The following is a 16,534-nucleotide window of genomic DNA, read 5'->3' as shown; positions in this document are numbered from 1 at the left end:
CTTTAAAAGAGCCCCTCTTGTGGCAGCTGCAGGCACGTAGAATCTGGGCACAAGAGCTAACATTGGAAGTTGTAGTAGTGATGTTTCCCTTTAAACCATCATCTTAGGTACCTTAGCATACGTATGGGGTGAGACACTTGACTTTGGGAATGTCTGCAGCAATCTCGAGGCTAATCATCGTTCTCTCTCTCTCTACCTAAATATTAATTACCACCTTGGACGGTTTTTACATCTGTTACTCATCAGCAGGGATACAGGGCGTGGAGTTGGCGGGCGTTTCTGACGGGTGATGCAGGATGATGGCACAGGTATATATACATCATGCTGTGCCCTGGGTCAGGACACAAGGGGAGCGCTGAGGATGGAAGTGCACACCATGTCTTTTCTGCTGTGCTGTCTGCTGGCGTTGGCTATTCCAGGTAAGATTCAGTATTTGCTAAAATAAAAAAAATTCTACTAAATAGAGAAAATGTATCATTCACGTAATCTGGGAGCCGATTCTGGATTATCAAGCATCCCTAAAAAAAGTAGAATTAGTTTCTGACAATGAGAATCGGATTATATTCCAGTTCTACGCCAGAAGCGGGCGAAGGGTTATCGGAATGTACCAATTATTAGATGGTGGATTTATGGAAATGTATTGGTTATTGGATGTTACAGTGAATGTAGGAAGGCAAATACTGTGGTATGATATCTGCAAAGCTCTGCTACATCTGGATATATATACAGATGTAGCAGATCTGACTTTGTCTTTAACACTGGGCCTGCACATCTGCAAGTCATCACTTGACGTGCAGTTCCAGACATGATCGTTGGTCTAGAGTGGCACTGTTTCTGCAATAAAAAACACTACTCCCTATTTAATTTATAATATAAACATGTAAAAGGATACCTGGATTCTGACTGGTTGTCATGTGCCGCCTCCAGGGCAGGGCTGAGGAATTGTTCCACCCCCGAGGGTCTTGCAGCTGCAGAGACTCACATGATCTCTTTATGGAGATGTAATGTGGCAATGTTGACGTCTAAGGGGCCCCACTGCACTTCTAAGGGGCCACACTTTTTTATATGAATCCTTTAAAACAGGAATGCTCAACCTGCGGCTCTCCAGCTGTTGCAAAACTACAACTTCCATCATTCCCGGACAGCCTATAGCTATCAGCCTACAGAAGGGCATGGTGTGAGTTGTAGTTTTATAACAGCTGGAGGGATGCAGGTTGAGCATTTAAAATATTGCGGTAGTTGGTGACCATTCTACAGATTTTGTTACACCTGTCAGATGACAACATCAGCTCTGCTACGTCTGTATCTTATAGTTTTGCTAATCATCTGTGTAAATGAATGGCTTCCACATGACAGGCAGGACGGGAAAATACACGTCCTAATGTTTTTTATATATATGTATCATAGGTGAAGATTTAATTAAGTCAGCTATGGGTGCGGGTGAGAAATCTCTGGGTGGGAGGAGGATGGGAGGAGGATGGGAGTCATCATGAAATATATAATTTTCGTTCTGGAACAAAAAAATAAAGCAAGAGAAAGTGGTGATCACCATATAATTACTGCTATTAATATCCCTGTGCTGGGGAGCGGTGTATTTTTTATAAGCGAGATGTGTGATAACGCAACCGCCATGCCTTATGGGCAGAAATTGGTTTCTAGCGCAGAAAAATAATTGCTGATTTAGGATGGAACTTAATAACCAGTTGCAATATATATTGACCTCACCTGCTATCTGTCCCTTGAAGGATGGTAATTAAAGGAATTGTCCATTTTCGACACTCCTTTCATAATCTATGTTCCTCTGGATTTATAAGCTCTGTGTCTGAGTACACGCCCTGTACCCAACAAAACACTAAAAAACCAACATAAAATAAAATGAGAAATGCCCTGTTACATAAATATCAACACCCATTTTTCAGTTTTTGGTTTAGGATACATGTGTATCAGCGTTGCACTAATCATCATGCACTACTAGTTTGCAAAAGTAAAATTTTCTGGGGTAGTCACCGATCGTTTTCCGCGATACTGGCACTGCCATCAGAGACGGGAAATTCCCGGTGACCACTGTGATCTCCGGTAGTCACAGGGATTTTTATGGCTTCCTTTACTCACCCTTAGGGCTCATGCACATGAACGTATTTTCTTTCAGTGTCCATTTCGTTTTTTGTTTTTTTTGCGGAACGTATGCGGACCATTCATTTCAATGGGTCCGGAAAAAAATGGAAGTTACTCCGTGTGCATTCCGTTTCCGTATGTCCGTTTCACAAAAAGATAGGGCTGTTCTAGGGGCCAGCTGTTCCGTTCCGCAAAATAAGGAATGCACACGGACATCATCCGTGTTTTGCGAGCCGCAAAAGACATAAGGTCGTGTGCATGAGCCCTTATTTGTGTTTTTTTATTTGCTTGTAAAATAAAATTCCCTTAATTTCACAATTTCAGTTTTTTTTAATGTTTTTTCCAAGTGTAATTTTTTACCTGTAGGGATCTCTATGGAAAAATAGAAAAATGTCTATATGATAAAAAATGCATAAAAGCAACAAAATATGCCATAAAAAGCACTGCCTGATACGTTGTTTCCAATTATGCAGAAAAGCATTGCTTGCTGCATTTAAAAAAAAAAGTAAAATAAAAAAGCAAATAACACTAGAAAAAAAAAAGGACTCCAGTAAACAGTTGCCTGTATCTCAGCTTCTAGAGTTCTATGAATAAGGGGAAGTGAGATATTAGCGATAACTGCATCTTGCAGCATTATTTTTGTCAAAAACCCCCACTGCAGCCAGATGTTTGAAAATTGTGAACTTAAAACAGCGCATTTTTTTAAGACATTGTGATTTTTACTACAGTATATTGGCTTTTTTTTTTTTAAAGAAAATTAAATTAATTAAAATTCAAACATAAAAATATAGCAATATTTCAGACATTCTTCAAAAACTTCTCTGTAGGAATAAAAATGGCTGAAAAAATGCATGTAGAAAAATAAATGCCACACAAAGGCTAGTAAAAACACACTTTTTTCAAGCCCAAAAGCAGCAAAAAGCCTTAGACTTTAAAGGGGTTGTCCAAAAGTTTTTGGGATTTCTCAGGGGAGCAGACAGAAAAAAAAAATCCCGCCACGATATCCATTTACGCACATTGGACACATGGAAGAAGAAATTTGAGAAAGCGCATAGGGAGGGTCAGTTTTGGTGCAGATTAGACATTATTTCGAGTGGAGATGCTCTTTCATTGACATTCATGGAGCAGGGCGGCCCATTTCTACAGGTAGGATCTTCCATTGATTAATGGCACCTAATGAGGATCAATCTTCAATTACATAAACCTCTCCAGCGAGAATGACAGGTATCATACTGATAATAACACATTACGAGCTAATTATATATGTCCCTCTGCATTTATGAGCTCAGTGCAAATAAACCTTACAAGGGACACACGTCTCCGCCTTCACGAATCTGGAGCAAGAGGGCGAGCTCCATATTCTTTCTACATTGCGTCAGACAAATAATGTAAGATATATATCTCCTATACTGTGAGTATAAAACGGCACGCCCTGTCACTGGCAAAACCCTAATAGAAAAACAGTAAAAGTGTTAAAAATTCCCCGTTTCAGGTTTCACTTGACTAGATGATTTAGGATAAGTGTATATGGGCTGAGCACACTGGGACATGACCTGCGTATTAAGGACAACCAATTTGTTTTACCAATTCCTGAATTTTCCGATTAGGAATACATCAAAATAAATTAAAGGGGTTTTCGTTGGAAACCAATTTTTTGGCGCATCAGAGGATAACGCTGATTCAGATATGGTGCTCGGTAATGCATTTAATCCTCTTTGCTGGATGACTTCCATATCTCAAAACTTAGATTTGGATGGAAAACTTAGGGTGAAGCATTAAGGACAGGAGTTGGAGCGCACTGATGAGCAACGGGACCCCTTCTTTAATGGGGGTTCAAGCTCAGAGACCCCCTCTGATATTTTATCTTCTGACCGTAGGCCAGGAATTCCTTTAAGGGTGTCAGATCTCAAACCTAATATCAATGTGGCAGAAATATGGACAACTGTAGAAAAAAATAATTTGTGACTTCATGGTCCCACCTTCTAAATATTTTTTTTCTGTTTTTCTATTTTAGCCAATTCCTTGAAGTGTTACAAGTGTGTTGGAAACGATAATGAGTGCAGTCCGACCGAAGAGACGTGTCCTGGACAGAACGACGTGTGCTCCAGCTCTGCCCTGCACATAGACTCCTGTAAGCAGCCGCTTGTCATTGTAGTATTGTTATATCATCATTATTAGAACAGTAGAAGCTTGGGTTTCCCTAATTTATATGTAAAAAATAAAAATAAAAATCCCACTCGTTTGGACTGTTAGGCACAAAGATATTTATCAAAATGGCCGACATTTATTAATGTATTTGTGAATGTTTAGATCTAAGCCTAAAATAATAAACCAAATCAAATTCCGAAGGCGCTCCTACCATTATGCCTCTGGGTGGATCTGTGACTTCACCTTCTGGTTTTTTGAGTATCTTTCTTTTGTGCTCATTGTCTGCAACGGAGCAAGAGGCATAAGGGTGGAGGGCATTGACCCTTTAGGAATTACACATTGCTCTATGGACACATTGTGTTATTGTGATGATCACGACCCAAGAATATAGATTTGTGAGATGTAAATTTCTTTTCATTGATGTGAACTTTTTTTCCTTTTTTTTCATGCAGTTCCTTGTAAGGTGAGGAAAGTTTTCAAGGGCTGTATTAACTCAACCACCACTACCAATAAGCTATCAATATCTCCAAGTCAGTTGGTCACCTTTTCCCTGCAGCATGAGACGTGCAACTCAGACCTTTGTAACAAAATAATCTCAGGTATGGTATATGTGTACATTTACAGGTCATGCTCTTTGTGTTTATTGGGGTCAAACTTGATGACCATCATGTATCGAAAGGTGTTAGTAGAGCAGGAACTGCTCCATTTGCTGCTTTAGGCCGAATGAGCCTCGGCCAAGAAAAATTAAAGGTGTATGTCACCTTAAGTTAGTGCTTAGAAGTCTTGACATGGTTGGTTCAGTTTCTTCCAGATGCTTACACAGGAAGTTAGCTCAAGTCTGCATGTGAATGTCTTCTCTCTACCTTGTCCATGAGGTTGCACGTAAAGAACCAATGAGATTCTGTTGGTCAGATTCATCTTGTTGTCTCTCATCGAAATAATATTGAAGGTTTCTAAACTTCCTAGTGAAGACTTGTTTCCCATGAATTGGACTTGTGGTCTTCAATAAGAATGTCCTTAAGGGCTTGTCTGAATGATCATCATACACAATGACCGTATGGATCATAATGACCCTACTGGAAGAAACTGATCCAATGATTTTGACCAATTTGTTCCTTTTGGCTGCAAAGTTCTTAATTAGGTGTAAATTTGACCTAAATCCAGTGGCACTTAGTTGGCCTGAGATAACAGATGTAAATTGAATAATCTATTTTTCCTGCTGTCTGAATATAATGTACTTATTTTCAGATCTTGACTCAAATCGAAATGACCTCTACTGTCACTCCTGTATATCTCCGGAAATCAACTGTGACAGTGATAAAATGAATGAAATGAGATGCACGGGAGAGCAGAACCTGTGTGTGGACATGAGTGTCATAGGTTCCTTTGGTGAGTATATGGGCAATGGGAAGGGTTGTACACAATATGTACACACAGTTTCAAATACATCTCCATATTGAAACCTGCTTATGTCTAGGTAAAAAAACAATTTGCAGGTAGATTTTCATAATCTGCCATCCACAGGGTTATGTAAAAAAAGGAATTGACGGATCTTTGGTGATTTTCAGATACCTCATACCACATTTCTAAAATGATTTGTTGTTTATGTAAATTAGTATCACAAATGATGGTAATGGTGAAGGGTTCACAATTTTCTTCAATACAATTTCACCACAAAACCTGTTCCCCCCTCTAACTCCTCTGTCTCTTCATATTCCCCAAAAGGTGACATAGCAGATGTCAGCATAAAAGGATGCGCACACCTTCCATCTTGTAAAGAGAACATGGCTTTCTCCAGTCAGACATCTTCTGTGACTATCCGGTGCTGTAATGGAAACTTCTGCAACAGTGTCATAGGTAATGGCCAACACGGGACGTGAAGGGTTACAGAAAATCATGAATAGTTATAATTAAGAAGTAAAACTTTATCAAGCATGTACGATCCATTTTAGAAAATAATTCCTATCCCGGATGAGACCCCTTGTCAAGTGCAGCCTACAGTTAAATTATGGACTTTGGTCTAAAGTCCATGATTTTTAGCAGCTTTGAGATTTTTTTAAAATATTGTTAAAAAGCAGTTTCAAAAGTTTTTGGAAAACGGTGGTTTTTAGCAGAAATCTTAGTGTGTGGAGAATATGTTATGATCTCCTTCTGGATCTTAGTAGAAGAGTCTTCACATCAGGACCAAATGAGGAGAAATAGAAACTCCACAGAGATGTGCGATTGGATTGGTACCAAGTTGGTACCAAGTTTTGGCTGAGTCCATTTGAATGTTCTTAAGTTATGCGTTGGCAAAAGGATGGACATTGTCAACTGGAAAACACAAAAAAAAACTCTGAAACCCAAGGTCCTAGATGTTTATTATAGGACAAGATGAGATAAATCATGGAGAAATTTTGGTCTCCTGTTAAAGTTAGACTTCGAGAAGACACCAAGTGTCAAATACTCAACGGAAGGAAGAGACTTGAAAATGAATAGTTTATGTCTAGTGGACTTTTAAAGTATTTAAACTGCATTTGAAAGTCATACAGATTCAGATACTAATTTATTACCGCTTCGTTGTAGAGTATGAACCCGAGGACAAGACACCCAATGGAATACAATGCTACAGCTGCAATACGCTTGATGGGGCCGAGTGCTCACCTGGAAAGTTAGACAAAGCCCAATGCTATGGAGCCCTAACATCTTGCCTACACATTGAAGGGACAGTCACGAAAGGTAAGCAGTTATTTCATTTACTCTCTGCACGTCTAGTAGAAAATAGAAAACAAAAACTTTATACAGTAGGTTAGCTTTCTGTATAGGGTGGTTCCCTTCTTAATATCCTGTGATTAATTCAAGATTTCCTTTTGCTTCTTTCTAAGGGAACACTATTAATTTCCTGTATACCTTATGAGGAGGCATTTGCATTTCTAGCTGCCAAAATACAAGGGGGCTGTTGTATGGCTGTCCCCACCTCAGTGTACAAATGTCTTAGAAAATGGTGGTGCAAGGGAATGACTTGGAGTAGCGTACACATGACTGACAGATATGCAGAGTGGAGAATTGAGGAGTATAGCATTATATACTGGTTAAACTAAATACACTTCTGCAAAATAATTTGTTGTCCTGCTTATTTCCCAGATGGGCGCCATATACCCACCATGATCAAAGGTTGCGCTACACCATCAATGTGTGACAGCTCGGTCCTTCCCTTGTTGCAAAAGCTGGAAGCTACAACTGTAAATTGCTGCAATGGAAGTCTCTGCAACAACCAGTCCTCAGACAGCAGTCTCCAAGGCAGTGGTTATTTTCCCACAGGAAATGCTTCTCCAGGAACAGGTATCCAAAACACATCTTCTTCTGATGCCACTCATGGTGAAACTTTCAGAAGGCGTAAACGCTCTGGCAGCACAGTCAAAACAGGACATCATGCTAATAGCAAATATGGCACTGGTAGCTCTTCAACTTACCACAATGATGATGGTTCCAGTGAGTTTAATGGCCCCATTATGTGTCCTGGAAATAGCAATACTCAAGGCATCAAAGGTGGCTCATGGAACAGTAATAGTAACAGTGGCTATCCCAATCCCTCTTTTAACTCCGAGAGTGAAAGTCACACTGTGCCCAATTCTATTAATTATTCATCAGGGGAAAGCAATTTCAGTACATTATCACTGGGAGGATCAGCAGTTGGTGAAGAAGGTGCACCACACACTTCTAACTCTAGTGACAGTGACGTTAGCTCGATCATGGACAAGCCCCCAACTTTTTCAGACTTAAACAGTGGTGACAGCAGTAACGGTACCAATTCATATAATGACTTTAACAACTATGAGAGTGGTAGCTTCACAGAAATAGTTTACGTAGATATAGACTTGAATAATGGCCAACCTGGTTCCCCTACTGTAGCTCCAGGTAGTATGGATTCTAATAGTTATGATTCAGAAATAGTTTACGTAGATATAGACTTGAATAATGGCCAACCTGGTTCCCCTACTGAAGCTCCAGGTAGTATGGATTCTAATAGTTATGATTCGGTAGGTAATTCTGGGACAGTTACCAGTGCTTATAATCCAAATATTGTTTTGTCAGCTAATAACAATGGCAGCACTCAACATTTGGCACCTGAAACAGTAAAACCCCACAATTCTGGTGTTAAGCAGCCCAATGCAGGACATGGCAGTAATATTTATAACACAGGTATTGGTAACAATAATGGTTCTGGAAATCTCTCCTCATCAGGAAACAACTCTGCAGGAAGTAGAAACAACTCCAGTGCTGGCACTTCAGGGTCCTCTTCATTTGGTGGCTACACCAATATGCCTGGAGGTAACAAATCCTCAACTCCTTACACCAGTTCAGGAAATGGTAACTCTAGTGACAGTGACGTTAGCTCGATCACGGACGAGCCCCCAACTTTTTCAGACTTAAACAGTTATGGTGACAGCAGTAACGGTACCAATTCATATTATGACAATATTGTCAACGACCAAGATAATAATGACTTTAACAACTATGAGAGTGGTAGCTTCACAGAAATAGTTTACGTAGATATAGACTTGAATAATGGCCAACCTGGTTCCCCTACTGAAGCTCCAGGTAGTATGGATTCTAATAGTTATGATTCGGTAGGTAGTTCTGGGACAGTTACCAGTGCTTATAATCCAAATATTGTTTTGTCAGCTAATAACAATGGCAGCACTCAACATTTGGCACCTGAAACAGTAAAACCCCACAATTCTGGTGTTAAGCAGCCCAATTCAGGACATGGCAGTAATATTTATAACACAGGTATTGCTAACAATAATGGTTCTGGAAATCTCTCCTCATCAGGAAACAACTCTGCAGGAAGTGGAAACAACTCCAGTGCTGGCACCCCAGGGTCCTCTTCATTTGGTGGCTACACCAATATGCCTGGAGGTAACAAATCCTCAACTCTTTACACCAGTTCAGGAAATGGTACTGGAATGACCAGTGAATGGAACAACAACAATAATTCATCTAACCAAAATATGGTACTGCCGATCGGGTATGTGAACATCCCTGGAAGTAACCACTCATCACCTTCGCAGAACAGTTCTGATTATGGTACTGGCATAACTAATGAATGGATCTACAGCAATGACTCTAATCACAATATGGCGGCACCTGTGGGGTACAATAATATCTCAACAAATAATCACTCCTCAACCTACTATACTGGCAATGGGACTGGGATGACCTATGAAGGGATCCATAGCAGTAGCTCTAACCACAGTATGTCAGTGCCAGGTGGATATGCCAATGTGTCTGGAGGCAATGGCTCCTCAACATCTTATGCCAGTTCTGGTAATGGGACTGGGATGACCTATGAAGGGATCAATAGCAGTAGCTCTAACCACAGTATGTCTGTGCCAGGTGGATATGCCAATGTGTCTGGAGGCAATGGCTCCTCAACATCTTATGCCAGTTATGGTAATGGGACTGGGATGACCTATGAAGGGATCAATAGCAGTAGCTCTAACCACAGTATGTCTGTGCCAGGTGGATATGCCAATGTGTCTGGAGGCAATGGCTCCTCAACATCTTATGCCAGTTCTGGTAATGGGACTGGGATGACCCATGAAGGGATCAATAGCAGCAGCTCTAACCACAGTATGTCTCTGCCAGGTGGATATGCCAATGTGTCTGGAGGCAATGGCTCCTCAACATCTTATGCCAGTTCTGGTAATGGGACTGGGATGACCCATGAAGGGATCAATAGCAGTAGCTCCAACCACAGTATGTCTGTGCCAGGTGGATATGCCAATGTGTCTGGAGGCAATGGCTCCTTAACATCTTATGCCAGTTATGGTAATGGAACTGGGATGACCCATGAAGGGATCAATAGCAGTAGCTCTAACCACAGTATGTCTGTGCCAGGTGGATATGCCAATGTGTCTGGAGGCAATGTCTCCTCAACATCTTATGCCAGTTATGGTAATGGGACTGGGATGACCCATGAAGGGATCAATAGCAGTAGCTCTAACCACAGTATGTCTGTGCCAGGTGGATCTGCCAATGTGTCTGGAGGCAATGGCTCCTCAACATCTTATGCCAGTTATGGTAATGAAACTGGGATGACCCATGAAGGGATCAATAGCAGTAGCTCTAACCACAGTATGTCTGTGCCAGGTGGATATGCCAATGTGTCTGGAGGCAATGGCTCCTCAACATCTTATGCCAGTTCTGGTAATGGGACTGGGATGACCCATGAAGGGATCAATAGCAGTAGCTCTAACCACAGTATGTCTGTGCCAGGTGGATATGCCAATGTGTCTGGAGGCAATGTCTCCTCAACATCTTATGCCAGTTATGGTAATGGGACTGGGATGACCCATGAAGGGATCAATAGCAGTAGCTCTAACCACAGTATGTCTGTGCCAGGTGGATATGCCAATGTGTCTGGAGGCAATGTCTCCTCAACATCTTATGCCAGTTATGGTAATGGGACTGGGATGACCTATGAAGGGATCAATAGCAGTAGCTCTGACCACAGTATGTCTGTGCCAGGTGGATATGCCAATGTGTCTGGAGGCAATGGCTCCTCAACATCTTATGCTGGTAATGAGACTGTGCCAGGAGGATCTAGCTATAGTAATGGAACAGCATGGATCTATAGCAGCGGCTTTAATCCAAACATGTTGCCCAACAGTAATGGTTCATTCAGTAACTACAGTGGTATCCAGGATTTTCTCTCAAAACTGAATGGTTCGTTCAATGAAAGCATCCGAAATAATAGCTATTTCTTAAATCATTTGCCCCCTGGTATGAATCTTAATGGCTCAGGTCCATACAATATAAATGAATCTCTTGCTGACTATTTTAATAGTTTAGGCTTGGAGAATAATCCCAACTTAACTTCTGTAATCTCTGGTGGCAACAATGGGTCCCTCAACAATGGTGATTTTTACAATAACGGAATTAACATGGGCCATGAAAGTGTGAACAGCAGTAGCTATAACCCAAATATGATGATAACTGGAGTAGGTAGTGGTGGTACAGATAACAATGGCAATAACATGGACCATGGACTGAATGGGTCAATGTTGGGTACCGGCAGCAATACAAATGAGCTGGTTCCAGGCAGATATACAAATGATTCAACCATTGGTGATGCTGGCAACAGTACTGGAAACGGTACCCAGTACAATGGTGCCTCCTCCCCCTGGGCCAAATCTGGTAGCTTTGTCTTCTTCTCAGCCATTGTTCTTCTGGTACTGAGCTAAACATAGATCTTACTAAATGCAGTGAAGGGTCGAGCACTCTAGTTCTTTATTTTTACAAGTTGTCATGTCTCCAGTATGTTCATTGTATGTTCACATGCACTCTATGCACTATTTTTGTTGAATGATTCAGTGTTTTGTATCTTGCTTTTTCACAATGCATATTTCCCTGAGTATATCATGAATGTGGAGTATATATTGAGTTCATGAAGTAGTGCATACCACTCAAAACCCCCAAAAGCAACACAGGACTTATACTAGCGTCCATACCCTACTATCCTCAGCCTCAGCTGAAATCACTCAGTTGTAAGAACTCATTCTGGAGTCTGAGGACTGGACCTTACCACCAAAAACTGAATGAGGTATGGACCGAGTGAAAATTCCAGTGCATGGATATAGAAGAGCTGAGTACGTCAATGCAACCAAGCTTCGTCCGTCAGCTTAAAGATTAATTCAACTCTGCTACATCTGTATTTATGTGACTGAAACCTTAATACCTCAACCTAAGTTAATACATCATGTAAAACTGATTTTATGTCATAAATAAGTACAGTAATACATGAATGAATGCGTTTTATCTTTGAAATAATAAAATATGTAAATAATATATTAATTGTCTGAATGATATTTTGACTAACAGAAAACTAGAACCCCAAGAAAAGGTTCTCAATGACTAGCTGTTGCGCGAACAGAGATGAGCGAATTTAAGTTGATGAAGTGGAATTCGATCCGAATTTCAGGAAAAATTTGATTCGCACCGAATCCTAATTTCCTCACGCATTTTTTCCTAAAATGGCTGCTGCACATGTTAGGACATGGAGCAAAGAACTCTGGGAACAAGGGATCACCCACAATGCCATGCATGCAGCCAATCAGAAGCCAGCCAGCCCCTGTGATGTCACAGCCCTATAAATAGCCTCAGCCATCTTGGATTCAGCCATTTTCCACTGTACTTAGTGCAGGGAGAGATGTCAGCAGGCGCTAGGGACAGTGCTAGGAAAGACTTTAAAAATGTTATTCTGCTGAATAGAAGTTCAGGGAAAGGATAGGGAGGAATTATTCCACAGTATTGAAGCAGAACAGGGTCCAATAGGGGAAGTTACAGCCTGGGTAATAGGAACAATCCTATTATACCTTGTTGCAATGGCTGGGGATCCAAATTGCCATTATACTGCTGCTTTCAGGTTTCCAATAGATGATACCTCTGTAATTCCAGCAAACCTTTCTTGTTTTTGGGGTGCAAGTGCTGTGCGATACAGCCATTAACAGGGGTTATTACTAGGAAATATGTCTATGTCTTATTTGCCCTTGTGCGGTGCAGTTATATGTTCTAAAGCATTTTTTGGCTTGTATTAGTGGGAATAAAAAGGGCTTATTAGCCGTTGTGTGGTGAAGTGAGAAAATTATATCCCTTTTTGGCGTGTATTAGTGGCAAAAAAAAAGAAGTATTATTTGCCGTTCAGCGGTGCAGTTATATGTTCTAAAGTCTTCTTTGGTGTGTATTAGTGACAAAAAAAAATATTATTAGCCGTTGTGTGGTGATTGGTGAAGTGACAAAAAACGGACTTTTTTGGGGTGCATTAATTTCCCTTTTATTTATTTATTTGATCTAACAGTATGTCAGACAGAGACGTGCCAGGCCCTGCACAGGGGATGGGCAAAGGCCTAAATGTTTCTGGCGCAGGCAGAGGTTGCAGCAGAGTAAGGGGCCGTGGCAGCAGGGGTCGCAGCGAGAGGCCTGAGCTCCCAGTGTCAGCTAGCGGTCGTGTCTTGACCAGCAACCCAGCGGTTCTTGAAAGGTTGACTTGATCTTCCACTTCATCCCAAGTGACATCAGACACCCCCAGCCAAGAGTCGGTAGGTTTGTCAGACACAACCCTTACTTGGCATAGCCCGGGAGCCGGCCCTGGTTCAGGGCAAAGACCCCTACTCTGATTAATGCTGAGTTCCAAATTAGTATGGCAAATAGGTAGCAAGTAGAATTTAATGACACAGACATCAAGGTTGTATCTAAGCAAGTCTCAGTCTATTACTTATACCACATTGGGGCCAGTTCTGATAATACACCCACGCACTTTACATGAAAGTCATGAAACATCTGGACATATAGAAATGCTTATGAAGCAGAAAGGTGTAAATGTCAGTTAACCACAGACTTTCAATACAAAAACGAGACATACATTTATCAGAATAGAGGAAGTAGATATAGCGCACCAAGCAGTTTCCATTTCTGGAGAATAGCAAAGGTGGGGGCTAAGTTACTCCTTCCCTTATCTGCAGATACTGACATACACACACTTCAAAATCTTTCAACTTCAAAAAAGGTCATACAATGTAAAATGGCCACTGTAGACACAAAGATGGAGTCTTATCTCCCCCATTTGAGACCATGGTGAGCCCGTTAGATTCGGCCGGACATAGACAGATGTTCCCCCTCATGGATGAAATATATATCTGCTGGTAGCCATGTAAGAACCGGGGTTCTGAGCTCATCTATAGTCTCACTACGGAATTGGTAAAAAGCTCCTACTGTCTGCAGTCTTTTCAAGCAGTCTTCTAATACATGGCAGAATACAATATATCACTATTACAAGCAAAATTATTACAACAATCAGTGAACTCTGGCTCAGGAGACAGGACAGCATGGAGTTCTGAACCAAACAGATATACAAATATTCAAGATGGACCCTCCATCTTTGAGACATCTGTGGACTGTCACCGACCAGAAGTACTTCAGAACAAGCTAATCCTATTCTGCCCTTTGGGATCCTTTCCAGGGGGGGAACAGTTCCACAGATACTCTTAATAATCTCGATATTGTTTCGTCTTCTTCTTACAAACTTTAGTTGGCCAGTTCACTCAATTCAGAAAAACTGAGGGGCACGGCAAAATATGGCATACTGGCTGAACTCACAGGACTGTGAGTACAGATCCAACAGTCTCTCAATTTTTCAATGTCATTCAGCCCTTCAAACAGCAACTGATGGTTCCATATCAAAGCATTGTCCCATTCATCATTCAGTGGACGGAACACTGCTGACAAGCTCAAGGTCAGAGCCACTGCCAACAGAAGGACCCTCATCCTGTGGTTCCAAGACTTTCTTGCAGTGAGAAGCGTTGACCCAATTTGTCCTTCAACTTTTACAGCAGTCTCAGTCTTTAGTAAAACTTGGAAAGGACTATCAAATCTGGGCTCAAATGTCTTTCTCACGTGCCTTTTTATGACAACCCAGCCACCAGGCACCAGGGAGTGTGTCCCTTCCACTGAGTCTGGATTTTGAATAGAAGCAAACACTTGTTTATGATTGTGCTCCAACCTGCGGTTGAGGGCCTTCATGGAACTGACCATGCTGTCAGTCTATAGCTGAAACTGTTGAGGAAAATACAGTCCTAGTCTGGGCACAGATCCAAATAATACCTCAAAAGGAGATAAACCAGACCTTTTTCCAGGAGTGGTTCTGATGGAGTACAGGGTCAGTGGGAGGCACTCTGTCCAGGGCCTTCCAGTCTCTCTCATGGCCTTCTGGATTTTTTGTTTTATCATGCCATTCAATCTTTCGACACGGCCGCTGCATTGGGGGGGATAGGCCATGTGGAAAGCCTGAGTGACTCCCAGAGTTCCCATTATCTCCCTCATCACCGCCCCAGTGAAATTGCTTCCTCTGTCTGATTCTATGACCTATGGAACCCCATATCTGCAGAAAAGTTAACTGACCAATTTCTTTGCCATATTCTTAGCATTTGCAGCCAATACTGGGTAGGCTTTCGGCCATCCTGAAAAGAGATAAACGCACACAAGCACATATTCGTATACTCCCACTTTTGGTAGTTGTATATAATCTATCTGCAATCTCTGAAACTGGTAAAATGGCCTGGGTGTGTGTTTCTTGGGTGTTTTTACTACCTGTGTTATTGAGAGCACAAATCATGCAACCCTGTACAAACCTGCTGGCAGTTGTGGAGAAAACCGGTGCAATCCATTTCTTCAGCACAGTGTCCACCATTGGCCCTTGTGCCATCATAGGGTCGAGAGCCCTGGGGAGGAAGATTTTATCTTAGACCTCCCAGAGACCTTGCTCATTAAGGGCTGATCCTTTCTGTACCCAGACAGTTTAACCAGAACGTCTTCAGACGTGTGGTGCGGCTTCAGGACGCTGACAGGGATGACCTTGGAGTTCCAAGGCTTCAATGCCACCTGTTTGGCAGCTTGATCTGCCCTGTCATTGCCCCTAGCCTCACCAGTTTCCTGCCTGGTATGTGCTTTTACCTTTACAATGGCCACTTCCTCTGGATCAACAGTGAGTTCATTAGTTCAAACACAGCATCTTTGTTTTTAATTGGTTGCCCTGCTAAAGTGAGGAAGTCTCTGGCCCTCCAGATGGGGCCATAGTCATGTGCAATACCGAAGCCATACCTGGAATCTGTGAAGATATTTGCTCTTTTACCATCTGCCATTTTACACGCTTTAGCTAGTGCCTTCGACTCAGCCTCCTGTGCTGACATGTGAGGAGGGAGTCGCTCAGCCAATACTACCTCATGTTGCGTCACCACTGCATATTCAGTATGTAATCGGCCATCCTCTCCCATGTATCTGCTGCCATCTACAAAAAATTCAAGATCTGTATTAGACAAAGGTTGATCATATACATGAGAAAATCCAGGCGTTTCTTGTTGCATCAGTTGTACACAGTCATGTGAATCATTTTAATTTAAATCATTTAAAAGAGACCCTGTACCTCCCTTCCCCATTTCTGAATCTGTAATGGGCAGCAACGTTGCAGGATTCAGAATCGTACATCTTTTGAATGTAATTGAGTCAGGCATAAGGAGGCAGCACTGCAATCTAAGTTGACGGGCCATTGATATGTGCTTTGGCTGTACTTGACCGAGGATTCCTTGAATGTCATGAGGAGTCTGTACCACCAGGGGGTAATCAAGCACAATTTCTGATGCTTTTTTACACCATGAGTTGCACTGCCGCGACCGTCCTGACACAGGAAGGGGCGCCTCGCGCTACAGGATCTAATCTGGCAGAAAAGTAGGCA

General features: G+C 41.8%; 1 protein-coding gene across 4 annotated transcripts; it reads left to right on the top strand.

Annotated features, from left to right (window-relative positions):
* Positions 1-272: 272 nt before the first annotated feature.
* LOC120991450 (hornerin-like) lies at positions 273-11,785 on the top strand. 4 transcript variants are annotated; one of them, XM_040420274.1, is made up of 9 exons: positions 273-419; positions 4,130-4,246; positions 4,716-4,862; positions 5,512-5,652; positions 5,989-6,120; positions 6,829-6,981; positions 7,387-7,584; positions 8,488-8,574; positions 9,079-11,785. In XM_040420274.1, exons 1-9 carry the CDS (start codon positions 290-292, stop codon positions 11,490-11,492), a joined length of 3,519 nt encoding a protein of 1,172 aa, XP_040276208.1. In that variant the 5' UTR covers positions 273-289; the 3' UTR covers positions 11,493-11,785. The 4 variants fall into 4 exon arrangements, with proteins under 4 accessions (XP_040276208.1, XP_040276215.1, XP_040276202.1 ...); XM_040420281.1 differs by lacking the exon at positions 8,488-8,574; XM_040420268.1 differs by having other exon boundaries at positions 8,488-11,785.
* The last annotated feature ends 4,749 nt before the right edge of the window (positions 11,786-16,534 follow it).

This window comes from Bufo bufo, chromosome 1 (assembly GCF_905171765.1).
Source record: "Bufo bufo chromosome 1, aBufBuf1.1, whole genome shotgun sequence".
Lineage (NCBI taxonomy): Eukaryota > Metazoa > Chordata > Amphibia > Anura > Bufonidae > Bufo > Bufo bufo.
This window is presented reverse-complemented; position numbering and strand designations above follow the sequence as displayed.

Excerpts from the sequence above, each read along its gene's own strand:
- LOC120991450 (XM_040420265.1), top strand. The coding sequence starts at position 290 with ATGCAGGATGATGGCACAGGTATATATACATCATGCTGTGCCCTGGGT. Across the intron at positions 4,247-4,715 it reads TGCCCTGCACATAGACTCCT|TTCCTTGTAAGGTGAGGAAA; the intron begins GTAAGCAGCCGC and ends TTTTTCATGCAG. Across the intron at positions 6,982-7,386 it reads TGAAGGGACAGTCACGAAAG|ATGGGCGCCATATACCCACC; the intron begins GTAAGCAGTTAT and ends CTTATTTCCCAG.